A 27446-nucleotide genomic window follows, 5' to 3' on the forward strand; every position below is an offset into this window, starting at 1 on the left:
AGAAAAAAAATCGAAATAAATTTTGATTTTTAAAATAAAAAAAAAAAAAAAAAAAATCAAAATAAAATTCTCTCAGTACAAAACTTATGAAACTCCATAAAAAACAAGCTTCATTCACTGAAGTATTTGGTTTGAGTAATTGGTCAAAACATCAGTCATTTAATTTAAGAATTACTCCAGGTTATCTGGAAGGCCTTTGAGGTTTATTAGAAAATAAACGGCATCATAAAGACCAAGAAACGCAGCAGAGATCAGGCACAAAACTGACTGTAAGCAAGGAAAAGCTGCAGAGATCCACAGTCACACAGCTGACATTTACAGAAAAACAGTAAAAGAAAAGCCTCATTATCTAAAGGACACAGGAAATATATGAGAGAATGAGTTCGAAATGAAGCTTCTTATAATCTGTGGCAAAACTTGAAAGATGTTTATCTTTATTTATTTCAAACAAACTACAGATTCCTTATATCTGTGAATTTGAAGTATTTTATAAAGAGTGGATAGAAATTTTCCTCATTAAGGTGAACAAAGCAGAGCACTGCAGGTTTTTCCTTTGAATTAATTTGTTAAAACCCAGGACAGAATTTAGTTTGGCTGTCTACAAAATCACATATTATATATATTATTTCCCCAGTAGAGTTGAGAAACTACAATACAAATTTAGCCGTTTGTCAGGTACTTTATTATACTGTGTTGTTTTTTGAGGCAGACTCCCATCTTCTTCTCTCACTTTAAATATTTCCCCACCCCCCTTTTCTTCTTTTTATTTCTGTGCCCGTTATATTTTAAATAAACCCAAACTAATTTCTAATAAACTTATACACACACACACACACACACACACACACGTTTGTTTTGCTATCTTTGTGGGGACTTTCCATTGACTTCCATTCATTTCTACTCATTTCTACAGCCTAAACCTTACCTTTACCCTTTTCCTAACCCTAACCATCACATACCTAATCCTAACCCTAACCAAAACTCAATTCATACCTTAGCCCTAACTCTGACCCCTGACCCAAAAACAGGGTTTCCCCTCGTGGGGACCAGGCTCAGGTCCCCACGAGGAGCGACTGGTCCCCACAATGTAGCATATGTCAGGAAAATCGTCCCCACAAGGTATTACAAACAAACGCACACACACACACACACACACACACACACACACACACACACACACACACACACACACACACACACACACGTGGAGTGTCATGGTTAAAGCTGTGATGCTCCACTTGTGAAAGTAAAATAAGAAATACTTAATTGTTCCCTCAGGGAAATTCTTTGAGAGCAGAAGTGCAGCGACTGCAAGATACAAACAAAATAAGACATAAACATACAAAGCAGATTATAGAAATAGTTGGACCGATTTTAACAATTTAAATCCCTCGCATCTGAAAACAAGATAAATAATAAAATTAATCCACAAGGTAAAAACAAAAGTAATATAAAAGTAAATCAGACAGGAAAACTGAAGAACTCTTGCTGCTCAAAAACTCAAATGCTTCAGATTTTCTTCAGTCTTCATTTCTTTTTAAGTTGTATTTTGTATAATTCTGCAATAAAAATCCAGCTGTGTTTTATTCCCGGAGCACATCTGCTAACACAGGATGTTTATTATTTCTAAAGCTCATAAATAAACTGCAGAGAACTTGCTTAAAATGCAGCATTTTATTAAACATTACAAAAGTATATTTCAAATCACATCCACCTCTCACATCCCGACGTTTTTCGTTTTTGTACATTTGCTTCAGATAAGGCAAAAAACCCCGAGCCTCTTGAAATAGCAAGTCATCAATTAATAATCAGCATGTTCTGTATAAATATTACTGGAATCTGGGCCATTGCTACAGTGAGGTTTGTCCTCGAGTTTGTGAAAGGACGGCGGAGGCAGCAGCAGCAAATTTCACCCTTACCCAGAAATGTACACATTACAACGAGGCATTTGGGTTCTGATCTTTCACTCTGATTAATTACAGCCTGCTGTTAGAAACACCGGGGCAGGCTGTAGTGGAAATCATAGCCACCGCATGTTTAATAATATAAAAAACAAAAAACACAGCGTATGGCCCCTAATCACACAGATCGGAGTGGACAGAGGGACCAGCACCACTGAGTGTGATTCACTTTCACATTTGTGCATTTAAAAGTGAGGTTTAGCTGAAAGGCAGGAAAATTATGCATCTTATAGAAAAAACAAACAAAAAAAAAACTACGAAATGTTCATGTTCATAAAACCTTATATATATATATATATGTGTGTGTGTGTGTGTGTGTGGAAAACTCCTAATATTTTTCAATTACAAATCAAATTAAATCCAGAACAGACATTCATTGAATCAAGGCCATTTAGAGTCAGGTTTTAGTTGTACAGTGTGTGATTTTACAGTGCTTGTATAACCACTAGCAGCCATTTGCAGAGAAAACAAGCCCATCATCGCCTCAGCCTTTCTGCAGAAACGTGAGCATGTTGTGTCATGACATCAGGAAGTGTTATGTATACATATATTTATATTCATATATAAATGGCGGCACTGTGCTTAAACCTTCTGTTTGGTTTTAGTGCTGCTGCTGCTGCTGAATGCGGGCGCCAGACACGGGGCGACGAAACGACAAAAACACAGGAGCCTAAAAACAGAACCTGTGACTCATAAGTGCAATCCTGTGTCGACAGCATGAAAAGTCTCTTCAGTTCCACAAGTATTAAAAATTCCCACAAAGAAAGAAGAAAGTGATAACGATAAACAAGCAGGAAACTGCCCCTGATTGGTTTACAATTACCCCGTGTGGCACAATGGTAATTTCCTGTAAACATTTTCTCAAAATGTTTATAAAAACCACCCCTCCCACTTAAAAACACAAAAATATATAGAAATTTGTTTTTACATCAACATATATTCATATTTATATATTACTAAAGGCCTTAAAATAGTTTGTGTTCTGCTCCCCGAACGCCACAGTTTCCTTCCAGGGTCGAGGAATTTCAGCCTTGAACGGACCTGGAAGGAAAACGGAGTTAGTTCACTCCGGATTAATTTTTAAAAAAGCAGATTGAAAAGGTGAAAATGTGACCCCTCACCTTTCCAGGTGTCAGAACCGGGTTTCAGTCTTCTTTCTTCTCTCTCCGGTCCTTCTTAGGCACCAGAGTTATACGGAGGAATGGCAGAATTAAATAAGCCACGAGGAAGAATAGGTGACCACAGAAGTAGACGGAAGAATACACCTGAGAAACAAAACAAAGATACACTTTAAAGATGGGCCGAATGATCACATGAATTTGCTGATTCAAACTAAAACAAATCACATATTTTCTTCTTAACAGGTAACGAGTAAACAGACTTCTCTGTTGAAATGGTTTTTGAGAGAAAATGCTCAGTTAGAAAGAAGCTTAAATAATGTCGGACAAAGCAGGAAATGTTTAAGAAGCTACAAGAAAAAATGTATTTCTCAGAAACAAAGTCAAATTTCAGGTGTGGAAGTTGAACAGAATGCAACAAAAATATTTCTTTCTCCCATCTGAACGTTGGAGCTTTTAACTTCCATCGGTCACGGGAAATCCTGGATTTGTAAATGTTGGAAATCTCACAATCAGGGTACAAGACTGTAAACACAACCTGCTGATATTGACCTCATGATTATTAATGCAAAAACAGTTTGAAATGTAATGTCCATAATCATGGCTTCAATGTTTTAAGTTGATAGTATAATCCTGTTATCTGTGGAGCCACAGTTGTACTCAAAATAAAAGAAATCCATTGCAGACACTGCAGCTCCAGATTTAAATCAAATTTGTTATCAATCTGCAAAAAGTGAGAAAAACTGAATATCAGTTTTATTTCCTTGAAAAAAATCATATTCAAGATAAATTGTAGCTTTCTGGTGAATTATCGAACAATATTTAGTTGGAAATAGACCATTTCTTTAAACTGCTTCACATCTGTGTGATGTGAAGCAGTCGACTGGGCTGCACAACCTGTGAGCAGGACAACTGGATTATATTCACCAGTTCCTGTGGATTTCTCGGTTTAGTCTCTGAAACATCTTTAATGTCACCACAAATAGTTTCCACTGGAATAAGGCTGAGGAATTGGACTGGCGGCTCCATAACATTAATCTTTTTTACTGGTGTCTTTGGGATCTTTATCTGGCTGAAATATCTCTAAATGTGTTTTGGGTTTATGACTAAAACACATTTAAATATAAAGCAACGTGATCTTCATGTCGCTTTCAGCAGAGCGTTCCAGGTGTGACCTCAATTGGTGTGAGTCAGTTAACCAATCAGAAGAGCCCACATCCATGACATCATCAGAGGTTTTCCTCATTGTTTAAAGAGGCAGTGATCATTCGCCGTGTAAACTTCTGATTTCAAAGCCATTAATGAATTAATCTTTGACGTATTTTCTCTCTCGTTATTGTGGCAGTAGCAAATAGAAATCATGTTGGTAACTTTAACTAACCTAAAACAAAGAGATGTTTAACTTCAGACAGTAAGAAAAAAAAAAGTCTGTCTTTTTATTCGGTGTAGGTAAATTTCTGGTTTTGACTGTAAATAATTACCGCTTCCCTACAAACCTTTTATATTCCTCCTGTTTCTGCACTTTTTATAAATCCTTAAAGCTCCCTAGGAGAAACGGACAGCACGGCTTTGTGCAGCAGCATCTTTCTGTTTAATAAAGCACTTTATTGGCCCAGCAGGGGTTCTGACACCAAAGTGTGCCGGGTCCACTGCCAAACATAGTTTAGTTCAGCTCAACTAATGCAACAAAACAGTAAGCCATGGCAGACAAAGGCTTTGCGCCGTCTAATCAATTTGTTTCAAGCAGATTACAGAGAGATTTACTGTGAAAGCCTCCGACAGGAAACCACAGGGTTTTCTTATGGCAAAATCTTAAATTTGGAAGCTAATTACAGATTGTTTCACAACTTGATTTGCTTTCTCACTAGCTTCATGTGCATATTTTTTATTTTTTTCAGAGTAAAAAGAGAGAGAAAAAAAGATAGAGCAACGTCTGGGCATCCAACCAACGTCATAAAAGAGGAGAAAATAATTCAGAGGAAAATCCCACTGCAGCGAGCTCACTATAAATTCACTAAAATGGGACCCTGTGCTGTATTTCAACACCTCACTGCTGTCTTAGCAACGTATTCCTCCCAAGCTGAGCCCTTTGTGCTCTTATTTACAGTGCACCTCTGGAGTTTAAAGAACTGTTTTGCATAAGATACTCAAAGCGCTCCCTGAGCTGAAAATGGAAAACATAGGAGAGTTAAAAAAAGATCCCCAAGCAGATTTATCTTCTTAGAGGCGTAGCCTCGGGAGATGTGTGTTACCTTGAGCCATTTGTCATAGGTGAAAAGGCAGAATGGCACCAGAGGATACCCCATGAAGAGCCAGTGAATAAACTGCTGAACTATGTAGACGAAGGGGTAGAAGTGGCTGTTGGCCAGGCTTGTCAGCAGGGGACTGTCCAGCACGAGAGCCTGGGCCTGTGCACAAACACATATAACACATGAATGGCAATAAAAACACAGCAAAAATAAGATTTAATAAACTAATCCCACAATATTGAATCAATGTTTAAGTACTAGTAGAATGGCGTGCTTCTAATTAACAGTGTAAATCAATGTAAATAGTAATTTTAATGCAAAAAGAGACACATTTCTGACACCAGTGATTTACTATACTAGTGTGCAAAGGTATTGAGTCTTCTTAGGCTAAATACTTGAAATTTATAGCAATCCCCATGTGAAATCAGATGTTGCAAAACTGCAACATGTGTTACATTTTCAGCTGGTTTGCTTTCACACTGCACCATTTCAAACAAACCAAACTAATTGAACGAACTGTCCCCCACTCCCCTGTGGTGGCGCTGTAGAGAGAACTACTGAAAGAAGCAAGACGAAAACCTCAGAAGAATACCAGCACAACTTCCTTCTTCACAAAATATACACAAAAATGGAGTAGCGTCAGATTTCAGTGGCTGTAGGATTTCTTCTATGTCTTTGGTAAAAAAACTACGAGTCATTTCTCCCTTTAGCGTTAGACACGAGTGTTTGTTTTGGTTGTATTTACCCAGAATGCCTTCTGCTCTACTCCACTTCCTTCTTTAGTAGAGGTGTCTGGTCAACATATGCATTCAAAATGCACCAGAGTTCACTTCAACTGAACAGCAACCGAGGTTTTTAAGCGGACCAGTGTTTGGGTTTTGGTCCGCAGCAGAGTTTGATTACGCATTCACACCTCTGCAAACGAACCAGACTTCCTAGACAAATGACCGATAAAAGAGAACCAAACTGGGCTGGTGTGAATGCACCCTCAGTTGTCAAGTCCCTTAAATCTGATCAGAGGTGCAGCAGAAGCCTGTTGAAGGCTGCAAAAAACATGTGGTAGAGGCGCAACCTGCTAATGTAATTTTCACCAAAATGCGGGTTATCTACTGTTAATATTTAAGTCTGTACTTGTTAAATTGAATTAGTTTAAAGAAAAATCACTAAAATATTCAAATGTGCACTCAATTATTGTATTTCAATTACTTTATAGCTGCCATTCGACTCTGCAACAGTCCTGGTTTAAAGAAATAATTAAAAGTGAGTTAGCAAAACATTGTTTTTTCAGATTTGACTCTTCTTTTGTCCTCTACTTGTCTTCTTTCCTCACGTTTGAATCACAATTTGATGCCACAGTCAGATGTTTGACAGAAAATTAGCAAAAAAGTCTTGAAATCTGATCTACCGACCAAGATTAATTTGAAATATTACATGGCTGCTTGAAAAAATTGGGACTATCTATAAACTTTTGTTTTCTCCTAACTGTTCTGTGTGGAAAACGAACCTGCCGCTCTACAGTGATGATGAAAAACTCCATGGAGAAGCACAGGATGTATCCAGAGTGAAGGCCGTGCCAAATGGTTAAGAAGAGCAGCGTGGCCACATGAGACAAGGTTTTATTTCCCAGGAACTTCAACCGCTTGAACACATGTCTGAAAAGAGGAAAAAGCCACAGTCACAAATCACCTTTTTGGCCATAAAAGCAGCCAGAAACACCTCAGCTGTCACAGCGGCTTGAACGAACTCACCGGCAAGTCGTTGTTGCATAGCAACTGAGTTCATTAGTACATTTGAACTTTACATTTTCTAAGAAAGCATCAAGCGTAGATATATATGAAAGATGTCAAGTTCACACATTGTGTTCTGTGTGAGCGCTGATGGCAGGCTTCTGCACTGGCTGACGGCCTGACAAATGAGTGCAGGAAGTGCTGCTGCTTACAGACTCAGACGAGCCTCAGTGGGCTTCAGACAAGCTGCCCGTTAGATGGTTAATGGTCTAAACTCTACAAGAAACTTGTTTCAGATAGTTTCAGATCAGTCATGTTTGCTTCTACATCTGACATATTGGAAGATCATCATAAATCTGTGCAGATGGAAGCTACAAAGCTAAACAACGTGTTAAGCTAATAAGATAAAAACAAAATATGATGCCAAACGCTGTTTTTAAAATACTTACTGAGTTATAAGATGGTTATAAAGAAAACTAATTGTTTGAAAATGTTTGTGACAAAAGAAAAATAATAATCAGGATTACTCAATGACACATTTCCAGATTTATTTTGATTTATAAACATGACCTGGTTCCAATTACTGATTTATAAATTTATCTTATGATTTTTTAATTCATAAATGAAACTAGGAGTCGATATTGAACTGTTAGCATGTCATGATGGTCTTCGGTCAGAAGCTTCTTTAGATTCACTGAGAGACTGGCTGCTGCTGGAGATGCTTCCTGCTGATGATCAGCATGGATGAAGACTCTCTGAAGACACTCGGCTGATTTATGACAACATTTAATCTCCCTTTGGGAAAATTACTGAATCTGAATAAACATTCCTCAAACTGATGAAAGCTAATAAGAAACTGGATCTTATTTCCGCTCAGTCTCGCAATCTGCTTTGCCAGGATTTTTGCCAACAAACCTCGTCTTTGCTTTAGAAATCTATGAATCGAAAATATAAATGAAAAAAATAAGATATCGATGTTTGAAGGTTTAGCTTCATGTGGCTTTCTGCTTTTGCACATGGAAACAGTTCATCCTGCTAATGAATATTGATAAAATTCTGTTTTTTTGTTGTACTTTCTCTTAAGTGGAGCAATGATACAACAGAAAACTTTGTTTTTAAAATCAAAATGTGAGTGAAATTATTTCTATATTTCAAAGTGATATGTACAATTTTGACCCTTGGTGTATTAAACTGACAACAATATTGGTATTTAGTTAAAGGCCACTGAGCAACTTGCAGAGAAAACACACATTCTTGTAGCCCTCAACTAGCTTCTGGCTTATTTCCAGCCTTATATTTGATTATTATTCTTGTAGGTAACAGTGGACTTCACAGACCTTACTTCAGGCAGAAACCCAATCTTTAGAAATAGTTTATACATTTTAAATTCAGTTGAGGCCGGGCCCATTTCTGAAAGTTGAAGTTCGCCTCGTTTATCTTTTCCAAAAGCAGTTTGATGCGTGTTTGGGAACAGCGTCCCGCTGGAACAGCAAGCTGCACCAAAGTTATGCTTATCTGGCCCAAATTGTCAACTCAAATGAAAGGAAGTTGGTTTGAAAGAAACAACCTGGAGTAATGCCACAGTATGCGTAACGTCAACATGGACTGCAGCCAAGAAAGAACCACCTTCTCCAGCGGTAAAACATTCAGGATTCATAAAGGTTTCCAGCTGCTGCAGATTGATTTATTACAAAAAAGGAAGTAACTTTACCTCACATAACTGACTGGACTGCACCAGCAGGAGAAAGATTCAGAACAGACATCAAAACTGGCTTAGGAGGAGTGAACTCTGTTATTAACCTTTTAGAAAATGGTGGAATATCCCTGAAACTACAATTTCTGATAAGTAAAGTGGCCACAAATTCAGACTGAAATGCCAGTAAGTTGCTGCAAAAAGACTGGCTTCTCTGCATTTGCTATGGAATAGTTAACCTAAAAATGTATTGGGTGTGTGTATACCTGTACATCTTATGCTGTTTGTGAATGAATTAGGAAAAAACACTAAATTCTAATTTGCAAACTTAATTATGTTTTTTGTTGTAAATAATCACTCCATACAGAATAGAAGAACAGGTCAAATGCATCAGTAATAGAGAAAAAGCATAATATGGCATCAATGCAGATGAAAAGTGTGTGCAAACTTCACTCTGGTGTTAAATATTATGAACCTTTTAACTTTCTGAGCGACAACAGAGGCGACACGAAGGCATTCGATCTAAACTATTGAGGCGCTGGGAGCAGAAATTCAAAATTGGTTCACACGACTCTATTAATAGGCATTTGTGGGTTAAATAATTAGATCATCCATGTGTCAAGTATGCTCTGCGTTCACTAAAGGCAAATGATCACCTACATTTCATCCCCTTAATATTTTCAGTTTTACTGTTTCACAGCCAACCCTCCTCTGCTCCGTTTTCTGCTTCGTAAGCAGTCTGAAGAGCGGAAAATGAAAGAGTAAGCAAAAGTTGTTATAGCATCCAGCGGAAATGGACCGTGTAATAAACCATAAGCTCGATAAATAAATTGCTTTGTTTGCCGAGGTCTTCATTGAACTGGGTCAGGTGCTGGAGGAATTTAATGTGCACAACTTGAGCTGGAAATTGTCAATGATTCCTTTTGACCTGGATGCCTACTTCCTTCTTGTTATTATTCCACAAAGTGTGGATTCTGATTGTACGCCAGTTCTCTCTCTCGGGAAAGGAAAGCCATAAATGGATAACTAATTGAACCGTTTCCACTACTGCTTCGCTGATAGCTCATTAATTTTTAACTTTTACAACGCCGCTTCACTTTAGCTTAGGGAGCATTACAGATGTTAGAAACCCCACTGACCTCGCAGCCCAGGCGTTTGTGTTGATGTTGAAAGATGCTATTGTTCCTCCAAAAAGGGGCGTCGTCTCAAAGAGCCACACCTTCATATTGGCACAGGCGTCCCATTGATGTTTACCATTGACTACGCCGTTGTAGCCAAGACCAGCTAATATACAAACACCCTCCTAAGACAAATAGAACCCAAAAACACAAGGCATTTGTTCAAACAATAGAACCTTCTTAGTCTGATGTAGCTTCATTATACATGACATTTAAATTAATTTAATGTTTCTGCAGAACAGCAGCTGTAAGAAGGCAAGAACAGATTAGACTAAGTAATAAAAACTCAGGTTTGCTTTGGCTGAAATACCACAGAGCTGATGTGACTGATGTAGAAGAACAACGTGAATCTTTTTAACAAATCCTGAGTAAAATGAGCTCTGATGGGAAAAACCTTTTCTAAGAAACAATAAGGATCATGAGAAAATAAATATTTCATTTTAATTCATCACCTTTCTCTACAGCCACACACTGTGACAGACCATTGATAAACTACGCTCTTTCATTTATTAATTTCATTTCACAACCAATCAGAACGCATCAATGCGTTCCTCAGGGTTGGATACTAACTACTTACATTTACTCATTGCACTTACTTTGTTTTTTTAAATGTACCTTTCGGAGTATTTTTACTACGCTGTACTTTTTGCTTTTACTTGAGTAATTTCATTATGAAGTATCGCTAATTTTTGGGTAATCTACCCACCTCTGGTATTTCCTATTCCCAAAATGCAACTCTGGTTTAATGATAATTAAACTAGAGTTGTTTTTCTATCGTAGCTGGTCTCGTTTTTTGCCTTTTCCCAGTGGAGGCTGCTTGGCTTAACGTGAGGCCTGCAGTTTGAGCTGAATCCATCTCTGCAGATTGCTTCAGGTCAGCCTGTGGCTCTTTACTCTGTCTTTTAAAAAGCTACTTGTATCTCCACCGCATCATCGCCTCCTCAAGGCATCTTCATGGCGAAACTTCACTTTAATCTCATAAAGGATTTTCATGTCTTGTGCAGTCACAGTAAAGTGCAGAGGTGGGCAAAAAATTGTACTTAAATGAAAGTAGCACTACTTCAACATATTTTTACTCAAGTAAAAGTAAAAAGTAGCCATCCAAGAAGTTATTCAAGCAAGAGTAAAAAAGTATTTGGTAAAAAGTCTTCTCAACGACTGAGTAGCTAATTAAATGATCAATTCTTTAATATTAAAAAAGTACATTGTCAGATCAAAATATGAAGATAAGTAGAAATTTGGGGATTTTAAGAGCAAAAACGACAGTAATTCACATAAATAACAAAAAATATCAAAATAAGACAAAAGAAAATTTTCCCAAATCAGTTTCTGCCAAAATAAAACTTATGAATCTTTAACAAAAACTGCATGTGTGTGTCATTTCCTGGTGATTTTTTGGTTAAAACATGTTTCTTCTTCAGTCGGTGGGTAGAAAAGACAGAAATTTTACTCAAGAGTATCGATACCTCATAATAAAAATACTCAAGCAGAAGTAAAATTATTCCTTAAAGTAATTTTTAAAAAAAGTTACTCAAATAAATGTAACTACCCAGCTCTAATAATGAGAGAGTTATAATAGATTTGTGCTTCTTTCCCACATAAACATTTAAATGCCTTTTTAATAAAAAAAAAAGAAAAACAGGATGTCAAGATCATTTATGCAACACATTTGGCCCAGTTGAGATAATAAAGAAACGACTTACCGCTATAACCCAACAGCTGACGTATTTATACAGCATAAATTTGCCCCAAAGCAGAATAAAAACACAGCGGTACCAGAAAGGCTGAGCCTGCAGGAAGGAAATGGTTTTTATTTTAGAAAGCTTGAATAGAAAATAAACAACATAAATGTTTTATCTTGTATCCGTGTTAAAACTGCACATCATGACTCATGTTCTCACCTCATACTCATCTGTCAAAAGGTAGGTGTCTGGAAAAGAAGGACTAAATATTGCATGTATCGCCAGGCACAGAAAGCCCAGAGCAAACCTCTTCAGAGCTGGAACAACACTGAAACAGATATTAAGAGAGAAAGGTTAACTCAAGGGCTGTGTCTCTGCTCTGTCTTTTTAACCAGAGATCTAATTAAGATAGTCTCTCTGCTCATTTTTCTCCGGATCGCTCGTGCTTTTCCCCTCTCGTACCTGTTGGGAGGCTTTCCAGGGCAGTCGGTGAGCTCCCTCGACACCAGCTTCTGGTAGTTGCGCATCGTGAACTGGGGGCCCACCAGGAACCCGCCGTAGAAGTAGGAAAACCCGAAGACCTCGAGCAGCGTGGGAACTGACGGCAGAGCGGCTTTCGCCTGATCGGCGCTCAGCTGCGACTGGGTTTACAACACATGGGAAACAAGGAATAGATATCAGTAGAAATAAAAAAATAAATAAAAAAGAAAAACAACTGCAGACAAATGTTGGACGACGTGGCTGAAAAACGCCTCATGATAAGTACTTCACATCAATTGATATCAATAACTATTGATTAGTTTTTTGTTTTAAATATCTGAAATCCTGAAACTGGTGGAGTGACCGTTCCCGTTTTAGCCACAGTTTCCACCGCAGGGCGTTGTTTTTCATTTCTAAGTGATCAGGCGCAGCAGAGAAACCTGAAACTGCTGCTGCGCCAGTTACCCAACAGACTGTTGCTAGGTAACCACAAGTTACTCTGCAGGTTGTTGCCGAGCATTTCTGGATCAGTTAAATGGATATCCTAACAGATGCATCATGTACTGATATTGATCACGCCTCTATCGCGGAACATATTGTTATCGATTTGTACTGCTGACCTAAGAAGAAAAGACCATCCACCTAAGCTCGATTCTCTCATTAATCAGAGAAAAAGCCAAGAAATTCACAGTAACTCTGGGAAAAGCTGCAGAGATCCATAACTCAGTTGGAAGAATTTGTCAACAAGAAAACTATTATTCTCTAAAAAATATGGCCTTTATGGAAGGATGGCAAGAAAAAAGCCACAAGATATCCTGTTCACACTTTGTTACAAGCTATGTAAGGGAAACAACAAACGGCGAAAAGCTTGCTCTACTCAGATGAGAACAAAATGTACGTTTGTGGTGAACACTGTGTGCACATTACCCTGCAAACACGTTATCTGTGGCAAAAAATGGTGGCAGAGGCATCATACTGTGGCCATGCTATTCTATAAGAGAGACAAGGAAGTTGAGGGCAAGATGAGTGTGTAGAGAGATACTGAAAGAAAATCTGCAACATCCTACAAAACACTTGAAACTGGGACAGAGGTTCACTGTCCAGCAGGAAAACGACCATAAGGAATATCCACGTGTTTTCCTGCTGTTGCAACAGTCCAGATCTAAATCCATCTATAAAAATGTATGTACACAGATGCTCTCCATCCGGACTGACTGAGCTTGCAAAGAGTGATGAGAAAAAAAAGTCAGTCTCTAAAGGCTGTAATTGAAGTGAAAGCTGGGCCAACAAATAATTAACTCAGGGCTGAAGGCTAGAAACAAATGCAAAACGTGCAAGGATTAAAACATTTTTGTTTCCAAAACTAAATACAGAAAAATAAATCAAAATCAACATTATTCTGTGTAGGTCTAAAATCCCAAATGAATCCATTTAAATGTTTGGTTGTAAGAAAATATGAAAAGGTTCAAGGAGACGTTTCAGCTGGGAACGTTTCAGTGGTCCTGGGATGATTATTAAAAACTAAGAAAATCAGTATTCAGATTAAACTCATTTATAGACACAAGTGAAAAAAAAAAAAAAACAGAACAAAAACATGCAATTAGGATTCTACGGAGCCCCCCAGGGGACATGGGGAATTTTTTTTCTTTTGCGTTCCCTCGCAAAACTTTTGCGTTCCCTCGCAATACTTTTGCGTTCCCTCGCAAAAGGTTTTGCGTTCCCTCGCAAAACTTTTGCGTTCCCTCGCAATAATCTACTGATCAGTTCATGCGGCATAATTGATATTATAAGCCTTTTTTACGGTGGAAGCCGTACTTTCTGCTTTAATATAAGCTTATAAGGTTTTTCCATGGACTATTGAGTTATTATCGCGGGGTAATAAGTCATCTGATTGTGTCTCTGTTGTGTTCGTGTCTGAATGGTTTAAAGTGCTGCTTTCTGTGCCGTTCCATCTGAGCTTTAACAGACATAAACATGCAGTAAATAAATCGATTTTCAATCAGTTTTTTGCACCAAAGCGTTAATAATAATAAACACGTTTTCACTGAGGCTCTATAAGAGCAATATGAATGAAATAAGTAATTATTGATATGACAGGAGCAGCGGCTTTGACACCTGGTGGTGGGCGTGTCGATGTGGGAGTGACTGTCATGAAGTATGAATGGGAAGGTGACGCTGCTGGCTCGGTGTGTGAGGCAGCGGGTGAGCTGGGTGGGTCAGTCCTCGCAAAGTTTGGAGCATAATAAAAATTAAAAAAATCGATAATTGTGACAGAACAAAGAAGAGGATAGGAGTTGATTGATACACGGACAGATGAGATTCCCCGAGTTAATCCAGTGCGGCCGTCTACCACCATTAGCTTGCTGTTTTATAATAATAAAACGTGTTTATTATTATTAACGCTTTGGTGCAAAAAACTGATTGAAAATCGATTTATTTACTGCATGTTTATGTCTGTTAAAGCTCAGATGGAACGGCACAGAAAGCTGCACTTTAAACCATTCAGACACGAACACAATAGAGACACAATCAGATGACTTATTACCCGCGATAATAACTCAATAGTCCATGGAAAAACCTTATAAGCTTGTATTAAAGCAGAAAGTACGGCTTCCACCGTAAAAAAGGCTTATAATATCAATTATGCCGCATGAACTGATCAGTAGATTATTGCGAGGGAACGCAAAAGTTTTGCGAGGGAACGCAAAACCTTTTGCGAGGGAACGCAAAAGTTTTGCGAGGGAACGCAAAAGTATTGCGAGGGAACGCAAAACCTTTTGCGAGGGAACGCAAAAGTTTTGCGAGGGAACGCAAAAGAAAAAAAATTCCCCATGTCCCCTGGGGGGCTCCGTAGGATTCAGTAAGTGTGACTCAATAAAAACCAATAATGAAGAATCAGAAATTGTCACACATTTATTTTCTCTGCTGGAAAAGAACAGAACCTTCCACAGCAAGTAAACAAAGTAAAAGTTATCAATAAGAGTGCATAAAAAAATAAAATAAATGAATTCAGGGAGAAATAACAGCAGATAATTGTGACTGGAGCTACATGATGATAAAACCTTTGTTCTTTTTCACCTGTACTGCGGTGTGTTACTAAAAGGGAAAGTGTTGTGGTTTGTTTAGAATAAAGGATCATAAGACCAGCTCCTCCCTAAACAAAAGCCCTTTTGTTTCCATGGCCTGGATTGCAGACCGTCCTGTTTTTAGAGATCAGGGGTGATATACGTCTCTAGCTGTCCCAGACAGCGACTCATTTAGGATTAAACAGTTTTAGGAAAATATTTGAGATACTACAGATGAAAATTGCGATAAACTTATCAATCCTTATTTTGTCACACCGTGTTTCTGTCCCTCTCCATGAACTTTGGCATTAAAGAAACAGTCCTGGTGTGATCATTAAGGAAGGTTAAAGTTCATCCCATTGGGTTATTATATAATATTAGAATACAAAGTGCGGTTGTGATATTGTACACACTGATAATACAACAACAATTCAATATATTGTGCATCTCCGGTCTAATTTGTCTGTTGCTATCGCTGAATGACTGACTGGAGAGAATAAAAGCCTCATGCTCTCCTGTACATCTACTTGTTTATGTCTGCTTAATTTGCAAAGTCTTCAAAAGGTCTATTTTTCAATAGAAATGCACAGTAAATTGAATCGGGCAACAGCACAACAGCGAAGGACAGCTGGGATGAAATATTCAGTAGGATAATACATGATCATTTCCACCAATACTTCTAGGCTTTTGGATTCGTTTCACTGCTCTAAACACCGACATGTGATAGATGTAAGTGAATGAGTTGCTAAAGCTCATAAAAGGTGGTGATCATAATTGATATCATCAGTGAGACATTCAGCTATGTTATCGCAATTAGACATTTTTTTGCAGCCCTACGTTTTTAGCAGAAAAAGTTTCTGATGCAGATCCTCCAGGCCTGAATGTTTTAGATGTTTTCCACACCTGATTTCAACTGATGGCTGATTAACAAGATTCTGTTGAATGCAATCAGGTGTGTTAAATCAGGCAAACATCTAAAACATGCAGGGCAGTGTGCCTGGAGGAGCAGGGTTGATCTAATACAAGAGTGTTTAGTCCTCAAGAGAAAGTTTAGACAAGCTCGCTGACATGGCAGGAAGGTAATTCAGCCTCTTGAATCAGGTGTTTGAGGACTGGAGTTGTAGAGTCCTGATATAGAGTAAATACTGCCATAATAATTCACACATAAAGCCCTGCAGCTGCACAGTATAACTTCTTATACTCTTTATTTTTAGTTTAGACAAACCGCCAGGCATTATTCTTTGCTGAAAACTCCTTCCCTTTGATTTTTTTCTAAGATTAATAAAAAGAAAAACGGGAAGCTACGAGAAGATAAGAATGAGAGCAAATGAAGTGCAACACAGTGAACCCATTGGATGGATAATATAGTAACCAAATGTAAGCAAAACAGACGAGCCAACTCACTGGTTCTTTGCCGCCATCGTAGAAATCAAATGCCAAACCTGTGAACCAAACAAAAGCAGAAACTGTGAGCGACAACTCGACTTATACTCGTCATGAAAAAATAAATGAATCGAGTTACTGGTTTTATGATTGAAGTAGAATCGGCTGTGATCTACTCACCGATGAGTTTCAGTGTAAGGACACAATGAGGCATCGTCCACTTGATGTCGTACTCCTCTGTTGCTGTGTAGTAGTATCCTGCCAGCAGGTACAGCTGCAGGAACACAAACAGAATATGAAGTGATTCAGTCGCTGTAAGCATCGTTAGATTACAAGGCAAGCTGTGGTCGTCCTCCATCTTTCAGCAATGATCCAACATAGCTGAGACCGAATGGATCTTCAGCAAAGATTCAAGTTGTATTAAGTCCTGCTAGCATGCTAACTACCTAAGCTGTGTATGTCTGAGCAGACATTGCACATCTCCAATCTGCAAGAGACCAGCTCTGAAGACTGGAGTTCTAAGATTTTATATTTTAGCATAAAATTAATGGAAACAATTTGGTCATCAACAGCTTCTAAAATCTGGTAAATGACCTGAAATGAAGGACAGAAGCTCCCAAATAGCCATGGGCCATTAAAGCCAAAGCTTTAATTCCTCCAAGCCGGAAACACTGGAGATCTGTATTAAACACACTGGTACTGTCCCTCCCCCACCTGCTGCTGCATGCTCCCTGTCAGCATGTTATTATAGGAGTGATCCGACGCGACTTTTTAATTTCTGATACAATGTCGATATTGCAGCTCTGAGTATTGGACGATACTGATGTTGACAGTATTCACACAAACATCCTCTTATTACTTACTTTGTCGTTTGGTCTGTTAGAAAGGACTTGATCAAGTGATTATTACTTATTAATAACAGTCATCAATAATAGGAATGAGAACAACTGACCCAAGAGCTTCTGGATAGATTTTAGATGCAGGTTGATATAAAACATACTCGTTTTATTTTTTTTTTTTAGCTCAGATTGATATCCGATATTAATATTGGATCAGGGCACACCTATATTAGTATAGATGATGACGTTACAAGAGCATCGCCTATTTAACTGATATCATAAAAGTCCAATTATTTCAAAACATCTATCTGTGGTTTCTAATCCATCCCCATGAGCCAATTTCATCAAAAGCATTTTAATGGCAAAATTAAGCATTTAAATCCTGTGAAAGACGAGAGAGTCATTTTAATTTTACCTGCTGCATTTGGCTTAATTTTTAGATTTCTGCAGCACTGGTATTCATCATTTATTGCTCAGGTTCATCTCACTTTTAAGAGCCTCTGAAGAGAAGATGATTATTATATTATGCTAATTTATAAAATCAAAATGCTCCTAATAAAGACAGAAGAGAGAAGCTCAAATGATCCCTGGCAAAAAGGGGCAGCGTGATTTTTGCCTGCTTAAATCTGAATTAAAGGTTAAAGCCATAACAGACCAAAAGGTGGTAAAATATATTGTAGAAAAGAAAATGCAAATACCCAACAGTCCGTTTTTAGAAACATGTATCCTGGTGGGTGGACACATTAACCGGGGCACATGAAGATGAGGGAACGCTCACCATTTGAAATGTAAAACTGCTCAGGACGCCCGTTACCGTCCTCCCCATGAGCCTCAGCATCAGAAACTGGACGAAGACGCATACTGCGGAGTGATACAGCTGGGAGCCTGGGAGGAAGGCGGACAGAAGGGGGAGATGAAGGTGAGTGTAGCCGAGCGTGACCTGTTGGACTCAAAACGTCAATAGCGCTTTTCTTTACACATTTTAGCATCGGCCGAGACGGAGAAAGGCAAAGACATAAAACATAAAACGAATATAAGAGTAGTTTTCAAAAGGAGGAAGATAAAAGCTACAGACCTGCTGTAAAGTCCAAGCGAAGCCACAAAAGAAAGAAAAGGGAGAAATCAATGTTTTGCTGTTAGAAGTAACTCTAAATGGCACTTGACCACAATGGAGCCCAGGCTCTCATTATTTTACTTTGGTAGAAGCTGATTTGTTATTGCTTCAGAAGTTTTGCTTGTCTAATCTCAGGTGCAAATAAAGTTACACCCAGTTTCAGTCCTTGTGTCTTACAAGTCAGGACGTGATTAAAAACAAGCTGTTTTGTAATCGGTTGTAAAATTATTTAAATCATATCTCATCACTAGGCAGCAAACGTCAGCAGAAATATCCTGAGGTCGTTTTCTCTATGACTTTGTGGAGGAAATCTGGTCCACTCTTCTTTGCAGCTTCAGCTCTTTATCAACATTTTCTTCTGCATTGCTCTGTTACAGGTGTGGCACCTCTAAACTTTTGCCATTTGCAGCCATTTTGCCCTAGATTTCCTACCGTGTTTGGGTTCATTGCCGTGTTGACGACCCAATTTCTTCCAAGTTTCAGTGACTGCAAGACGTGTGGCTCCAAAGAAGTAAAAGAAGCCTAAACCATCACTGTGTTTGAAGAGTTTGAGCTAAAAATCAATGTTTCGTTTTAACAAACAGCAACGTTTGGACGTCTCTACGTCGGCCCATTGAGTCCATGTATACATCCAATACAGTATATTATATTCTACTCTGTTGGTGTGATGTGTCTAAAAAACATTTTCCCATAACTTTGAGGTTCGTTAACATTAACAAACCAAAGCAACACTGCCATGCCCTTTTTAGAGCGCTCGGCATTGCCGCCTGGGAGCCTTTGAAAACAAGTCAGACTTGTTCAATGGGAAAACCCTTGAGGTTGTTCCTCGTTTCTTTCAACCTTACAGGGTGATTTTACTAGGACGTCCACATCTAGCAGTCTGGACCTCAACTTGTTTGGGAATGGGTTTATAAGCATTCCCAGACTGACGGACGATAAGAGTACCTTCAGTAGGGTCATTGCTCATGTCCTTCCACTCTGGTGTTGTGTTAAAACACATCAGGAAACAGGCAGAAATCCCTTGTTTTTAAATAATGTTGAATGTTATTGGCTGCACCTGGTTGATACTTTCACACCTAAAATCATAAGTGAAAGGAAAGAATGAATTTCAAACACAGCTTTTCCATTGTTTTTACTGAAGTGTGCCATTATTTTGGCACACTTGACTTTAGATAAATAGTAGTTTAAATAATTTTAGAACCTGAAAAAGTGTCCCAAAATAATTAAATGAGCAAAACAATTGGTTTAAAAACAAAACATGCTTGGATAGTTGTCAACTAAACTAGGCTAACTCGTTAAAATTATTAGTTATTTCCTCTACTAACAATAATTATCATCTTCATAGCTAAATGAAACACATGTTTAAGCCACATCCTGCATTCATCTGTTTATCTACTTCAGATCTGAACTAAACACAAAGTTTTCATTAGTTAGACTGACTTCTTAAGTATTTACAGCATCTTATCTAATTTTTTTTAAAGGGAAAAAGTCTGCACCAGCAAGCATGGCGTGAATATTTAGATGCACATTCCTTGTGGTCAAACCTGCTGGCAAAGTCAAAGAGAACCAAATGCACTTCCCCAGAAGTGACTAAGCAGAAGTTGATGATTCATCCAAATGTAAAACAGAGACTGATCTGTAGATGCACAGATAAATGTCAGACTTCACCAAGCCAACAGATTCAGACCTAAAGCTTGAAGTTGGATTTTGTCTCAGTCGAGAGAAGATTTCATGTCTCTATCAAGAAACATGTATGAAGTATCTGGCTGTTTTCTGCTTAAAAATTATTCACTTTAAAATAAGTTATTTAAATAAAGTGTCCTTCCATATAAGCTCTTATAAATCCACATACAAATCATGGGTCTTTTTGTACTTACTGCAAAAGTCTTTGCCTAATCCCACATAATTCTACCTCACAAATTTCTACACGTAGAAAAAGCTGAGATTTGTCTCTAGACCTGATGTCGACCTTTTCATTGAACTCTTCCAACATAATTTAACTACGTTTGTTATTATTCATCAAAACATCATTTATTTATATATTATGTATTTATTTATGTTTATTCTATTTGTAGAAATGCACACACTTTTTAAGTATGACAGGACTACTTTCAAGTAAAAAAAGTTATTTGCTTCTGCAAAATAATTTGCCAAACTTAACTTCAGGCTTAATTGTTTGAAAATGGTATTGTCATTTTAAACTAATCTTTAAATAATCTTTAGTTTTATAGGACAGCCTCACATTGTGGATCCACAAACAGAAATTGAAAGAAGATGATATCAGCAGATTGTGAAATCTGCTAAGAGCAGTTCTCATTTTCAAAAAATATTTAAACGTTTACATCTTTCAGGAAATGACCGGTTTAAAGAAGTACAGGATGGTTTAAAAAGTGAATGTAATGAAATAACTATCGCATATATGCATGGATGAATGTTAGCCATTTCATTTGTTTTGAGCAGTATTTGCCTCCTTTGCCACAATTTTAGTACATTTTGAGGCATGCAGCCTTCTGAACGAGCTGTTCTTCAACATTTCAACAATGCTGGGAAACTTTTCTTAAGTTATTTCAAGATTTTCTCATTTCCTTCAAGTACGTTGAAGAAATTCAGTGGTGAAGAAACAGAGGGGAGAAGAGGAGGTTAGCAAGCTAAAAAGGAAGTAAATTATCTACAAATCAAGATTATGTGTTAGTAGACATTAGATGAAAGAAAGCCTTTCCATCAGTGACAACAAACACATTAAACTTGTTTTCATTCCAATAAGCCTTAGAGAGTGACTTCCTACAAAATAAATGCTTAAACAGTTTCAAAAACAGAAGGATATACTGGAATAAAACTGTTAGATGTGGACTAGTTTAAGCCTCTGTGGTTCAGATGTGTGAAATGCTTTAAACGACTTCCTTTTCTATTGTGTTTTTTCTCACACGAAACATTTTAGAAGACATAAAAAAAAAATTTAACTCCTGTAGATGTATTTAGTGGGGCAAAAGTCACAAAAAAAACTCACATAACACCTAGTTTTCCAATGACCTGGTTAACACAAAGGTCACCTGGATTTATTTTAATTTGTAAGGCTGTAAACTGTAAAAAAAATAAAATAAAAAAATAAAAGAAAAGAAAGAAAAAGAAAGATTCAATTTGTGAGTGCCATTTTTCCAGGAAAACATCTAACTTCATAATCTGGTAGTTATTGAGTATTAGGATGTGTTTTTGATTGTCTGCAATAAAAATTTAAATATAAAACAGACAAACCAAACCACCAATAGCATGCCAACTGACAGGAAGGTTAGCAACTTCCACAACATTTCACAATGTACAAGGAGAGGGATCTTGCACAATCCCTCCATATCATGCAGAGTCCTCGGGCCTGTCTTTGCCTCACCTCACAGATTTTCTACCTGATTATTTCTGGGAACCGAGATGGTTCTGTGGTGATTAGAACAGAGATTTTCTAAAAGGCCCAGGGTGAGCCAGCTTTAGGTTTCTGGCAGAGAGCACTTGGTTTTTATTTAAAATATTATTTCATAAAATCTCATAATGCCATCTCATCTAGCAAGATTCCCAGAAAATCAGGGCACAGCATCATACATTCCCCACTGTGCTTAATTAGAAAATATCAGCTGGCTTTCCACATATTTATCCTTTGTTCAGTACCAAACACACCTGCAGCATTTGTTGCCAAAAAATACAAAGTTAAAGTATTAAGTTTAACAAACACCAGATGTTTTTGTTTGTGATGGTAGGACAGAAAAGTTTTTTTACTTGGCACTCTTTAATGCAGATCTCCAGCAGTGAACTTTGGAGATTATCTAACATCATAAATGTGCACAAACTAAATGCTGTTTTTTTCTACATGCAAATGTTTTAAATTTCACCCCATTGCAGATGCAAATCAAACAGTTTTACTGTGAAAGTCTTTGCAACGGTTGTACATTTTCCTCTCCATCTCACCAAAGTTGAATGCTGCTAGCGCCAAGCCAGAACAAATGTGGAACAAGTGGACAACTGTGGCGGGCTGGTAGAAAAGGAACCAACGGTACACCAGGGCGAAGGGATACCCTGCAGGAGGAAGAGATACAGAAGAAATATATTAGTGCATGTCTCCGGCTGAGCCAAGTGAGCCACAGTTCACTACTGATATCAACAGCAGTGACCTTGTGGTGAAGGGAGTTGCACGTACACACAATGAAGCCTGTGAAAATCATTTGAGAGAATGTGCGGTGTGTTGTAGACAGACGGATTAGCGCTCTGTGATCAAGGTAAAGTTTGTTTTTCACGAAACATGGTCTATTTGAAGCTGTATGTAAACGCAATCAGGGAATGCGGGCTGGTTTGATAACAAGGGAGCCATCAAATTCAGTCACATTTAAATCCCCAAACAGTGAATAAATTCACCTGATTGGGTCTAGCGCAATCCAAAGTTCACGTGATAAGCAAACATAAAGTTGAGCGCTACAGGAAACCTCCAAGAAGTCGGAATATCAAGATTTATATATGAGGAACATACTTAAGTAAAACCGGATTCAAACCAAATCATCTGACTATATTTAGAGAAATGGTTTTGTAAGCTTCGTGAAAGAGGAAAAAAAAACTGAACCAGTAATTTCTTTCTTATGAAAATGTCATAAAAGGTTTCATTTTGTAGCTTTGTAAACCAAAGACTGCAGTGCTATAAAAAGTCTTCCCCCTCCTTACAGATTCAGACCTTTTCCCCATTTTAGTCACACAATAATGTTTCAAATCAAATAACACCAGACTAGTGTTGCATGATTTAAAGAAGCAAGGAAATTGGATCCTGTTAAACTGGTTGATCTGCAGAATGTATGGCAACTGTCAGAAGTCCCTTACAAGTTTCCATTGTGATTCAACATATCGTTTAGCTCTTTATCAAAGATAACTTTAGGTAAACAAAAATAGTTTTCAAATGATGACTGTACTTATCAAGTAGAAAAAGAACATGCAGTATACTAAGAGATCTCAAAGAGCAAAGCTTTACTTTCAAAGCCATTTCTAAGCGAACCAAGTGAGAGGCATTATTCACAAATTGAGAAAAACAGAGGAGTGGTTCGCCTCCCAACATCAATACAAGAGTGCATCCCCGACTCATCCAGGAGGAAAGGAGCCAAGAACATCTACAGCACTACAGACCGGACTGCCTCAGAGTTCCTGATTCACTGGGGAAAATGGCAACCATTAGAGACTTCCTGAGTGAAAATCAATGTTGGGCAAAAGAGCACGTTACATTTGAATACCCAGACGTTGGGGACAAATATCCTCTGACCAAGGTGGTGGTAATACGATGGTCTGGAGCAGCTTTGCTTCTTCAACGCATCAACGACAAGCAGTAAGACCGCAAGGCTGGCTGCAATCAAAGCATGCAGGATGACAACGCTAAAAAACCAGAAAGTCCACCTCTGACTGTCTCAAATTAAACAGAAGGGAGTATCCTAGTCTAGTCCTGTCATAACATCAAATTTTGCTGGATAATAAACTGTCCCGGTAATTATTGTGATAAACGATGATGAGGTTTGGAGACTACTTTCAAATAATATATTTATAATGGCAAAATAATACAAGTTCGCCCTGACACAGATCAAGAAACTTTCATTTTGTTCCAGCGTCTCAAAACACTGGAACTGAAAGATATTTTCACTATCCAAAATAAAAAAACTAAAACCTAAAACAATAAATAAAATGGAAATAAAACCCACCTATAACTGAAACTATAAATAAAATAGATTATGATGTCCCAAAATGGCGCTTCAGTAAATCTTAATCATCTGAATGGAAATTATTGCTCCTGAAGGAAAACTAAGCTAGGCTGATGGTATCAACCAGCTCACTCACTCTTTGGTTACCTAGCAACAGCCTGCTATGTGCATGGTAACTGCTTAAAAAAAAAAAAAAAAACGTGTTGAGTGAATAAAATAGGGAGGGTCACATCACCGGCTAGGCAATATTTCTGATATTTTAAAACAAAAAAAACTAATCAATAATTATCAATATCGACTGATATATTTTCCAGCCATATCGTCCATTTACAAATCATTTTAATTTACCGTGTGGTTAATGGCTTATTGAGAAAGCCCAAGTCTGGAATTAAATCCGACTGGAATCGATAATGCTCAAAAATCTACCAATATGGTCGTATTAGAAGAATCCTGAAAAGAAGAGTGAGCCATATTACCTTCAGAGCAATGTGACAGACGCATTGACAGTTACCACAAATACTTGATCGCACTTATCAATAATTATTTTCAATTAATAAATTAAGTCATCGTTTAAAAACTGCATTTTCTCAGGTTACTTTTGTCTCATATTAACATTTTTTTAAATATTTAAATGTGTGAAGCGTAAAATAATATGCAAGGGTGGGGGCAACTAAAAGAGCACTAAGTAAAAGGAACCCCTGAAAATTAATGATACTAGTGCAAGACAGTTACTACAGGTTGGCTGTATTATGCAACAAACCTCTAGCAACATGCAGTAAGAGGATGACTCGAGAGGATAACGCAACCAAAGTCTAATCTGAATGGCCATGTTCAGACTACGTAGTATTATTGGAAGGAGTCCAGAGGAAGTCAGACGTGTACATGTGCCGGAGCAAAGTTCACAGGGGCCAGCTCTCTGAGGTGCAAACATTTGTAACCCATTTTGGAGAGGTTACTCTGTGTCATGCTGCATTCACAAAACTGAACCGTTTCACAACTCGACGTCAAAACGAGTGCTAAAACCCTGGAGGTGTGTCTGGGTTTTTATAACCAACTGACGTGTCCTGCTGTTCCTGCACACAGAAATAGCCATACTAGTACACCAACACACAGATGTCGCATCCAAATCAGGGCTTCCTGTTAAACCTATAATAAACCTGCAGGTCCGATGGTAAGGCCAAAGATAAAGTGTGCTTTAAAAAGAAGTCAGAATGAATGGTTTACCTGTAACCACCTAAGAGTTTATTTTATTATATTTTTGTATTATTATTGTGCTGAATGCATGTGGCTACATATGACTAAATAGGATTTGATTTCACTGTGTTTTAAGTCCAAAGTCAGAGCAGGTCTGAACTGCTTAAAGTACTACTGCGTAGTTTAATGACTGCAATATCACTGTGCTTGGTTGGTAAAACCTCCCTGACCTACATCACATTGAGAATATAACTTATATTGTCAAGAAGATGATGACTAGGCAGTACAGACAAACCGAATGCCACTGTTAAAGCAATCTTCTTTTAACACCTCAGCAGAGTCGCAGGCTGACTGCACCCATGCCATGCTGCACTGATGAAGAAATGCATGACATTCATTCAAGCCAAGCCAAGTGTACCTACTTCTCAGTAGGCTTGCATTTCTGCATTAAGACCTTCTCTAGTTAATTTCAAGTAATAACATTTTCTGAGAAACGTAATCTTGGGTTTTCCTTAAAAATTAACCAGAGTAAACGCTTGAAAAGCTTCACTCTTTGTTTTCCCTTTTTTTAACTGAATTACTTTTACACATTGACTTTTTCTTTATAGTCTAATCTATTAAAATAAGAAATCATTTTGAGCAGTTTTTTTAAACATTGAATTTAGTTTGAATTGTGGCACTTCTTGACCTTCAGACCTCTTTCAAACTGAGAAATGAGGTCTTGAAGGGCACATATTGGCAGCCAGCACACAGGTCCTTTCACCTCCACCCAAACATGAGCCCACTCACAGCTCAACCAAAGTGTGGTCAATTAGTTTCTAAAGTCTGCAACTACACCTTTTACTCAATCAACCATCACACATGCCTGTAGTTAGATTTTGTAGGAAAACCTTTGAATATTTTAAGTCCTAGCCTCCTAGATATTTAGATTGCACTATGAGAACGGGTGTGTTAATTTTTAAATAATATTATTGATTTAGTCACACACATAAAAGGCTGTTTTGCAGTTGAGTGGCTGAGTTAGCTGACACCAACAGTTACAGAAAACACAGGCAGCAGTTAGATGCTGTCACCCGGACCGCTGTCAGCCCTCCCGGCTAACACACCGACATCTTCATCAGGCCAAACTCACCGATTAAAACCGATAAGATGAGGCGAATCGCTGGCTCCGGCGAACCTAAAGACTCCGACAGTTTCTCCAGCAAGGGAGCCGCCATCTTTCTTGTGGGCGGAATCCTATCTTATGCGACGAGTCAGTCAACTTTGGAGGGTTAACAGCTCAACCCCATATCCACGCTTTAACGGCTCGACCTCCTTTAACTGTCAGGTTTTCTCCTCCTACAGGTCCTCCTCTGATGTCTTCATCATTATTATATCAGGAATTATTTTTTCTGAATCCCGTTTCTTAAAGTTTTTGCTACGAAATCACCAAATGTGGGCAGTAAGCCTGTCTGACCGTGAAGCAAGCAAAAAAGAAAAACTGTTTATTGAAAACAGACGAGGGAATGTTGTGCCTAGTCTGCCCCCATGTGGCCAGTAGAAGGTACAACAAGTATGGACACTGAAATAAAACGTTATAAAACATACAAAATCCCGTCATTTCTATCGGTAATATGATTTTAAAACAGTATTTACTATAGAAGAAGCGCTTATATCCACAAAAAAATGTGGATACACATATTTTTAAGCAAAAGGTATCTAAGCCTTCAGGATATGAATACTACCGGCTGGATGGTGATTGGCTGTTGAAATAGCATGAGAAAGAGGAGGGACCTTTCCTCCATAAGTTACTCGAGTTCATATTTGTTTTTTGTAAGGTTAAGACAGATATCTGTCATAATTTGTGTCTCTTCCTCGTGGTAATTAGGTGTTTAAGCCAAATGTTTGCATATATCAATCAAGTTTATTTGCAGTTCAAAGAGATTTACATCATAAAAACACAAAAAGGCATTAAAAAAATGTAACAAAATGTAAACATTACATTTTGTCAAAATCAAAATGGTGGTCAATGTTTATATAAAAAACACAACCCTTTTTTGCCTCATTAACTGA

At 37.9% G+C, this 27446-nt stretch overlaps 1 protein-coding gene across 1 annotated transcript; it reads right to left on the reverse strand.

Moving 5' to 3' along the window:
- Nucleotides 1–1655: 1655 nt before the first annotated feature.
- On the reverse strand, nt 1656–26886 carry lpcat3 (lysophosphatidylcholine acyltransferase 3). The gene is made up of 13 exons (XM_015003826.2): nt 26527–26886; nt 22441–22548; nt 18154–18260; nt 16717–16810; nt 16558–16595; nt 12071–12249; nt 11828–11936; nt 11630–11716; nt 9888–10051; nt 6833–6980; nt 5332–5487; nt 3083–3226; nt 1656–3002 (listed from the first exon to the last, which is right to left on the reverse strand). Exons 1-12 carry the CDS (start codon nt 26609–26611, stop codon nt 3107–3109), a joined length of 1395 nt encoding a protein of 464 aa, XP_014859312.2. The 5' UTR covers nt 26612–26886; the 3' UTR covers nt 1656–3002; nt 3083–3106.
- Nucleotides 26887–27446: the final 560 nt, after the last annotated feature.

The sequence above is a fragment of the Poecilia mexicana genome, unplaced genomic scaffold (genome assembly GCF_051168715.1).
Source record: "Poecilia mexicana isolate PSO_F unplaced genomic scaffold, ASM5116871v1 scaffold_16, whole genome shotgun sequence".
Classification (NCBI taxonomy): domain Eukaryota; kingdom Metazoa; phylum Chordata; class Actinopteri; order Cyprinodontiformes; family Poeciliidae; genus Poecilia; species Poecilia mexicana.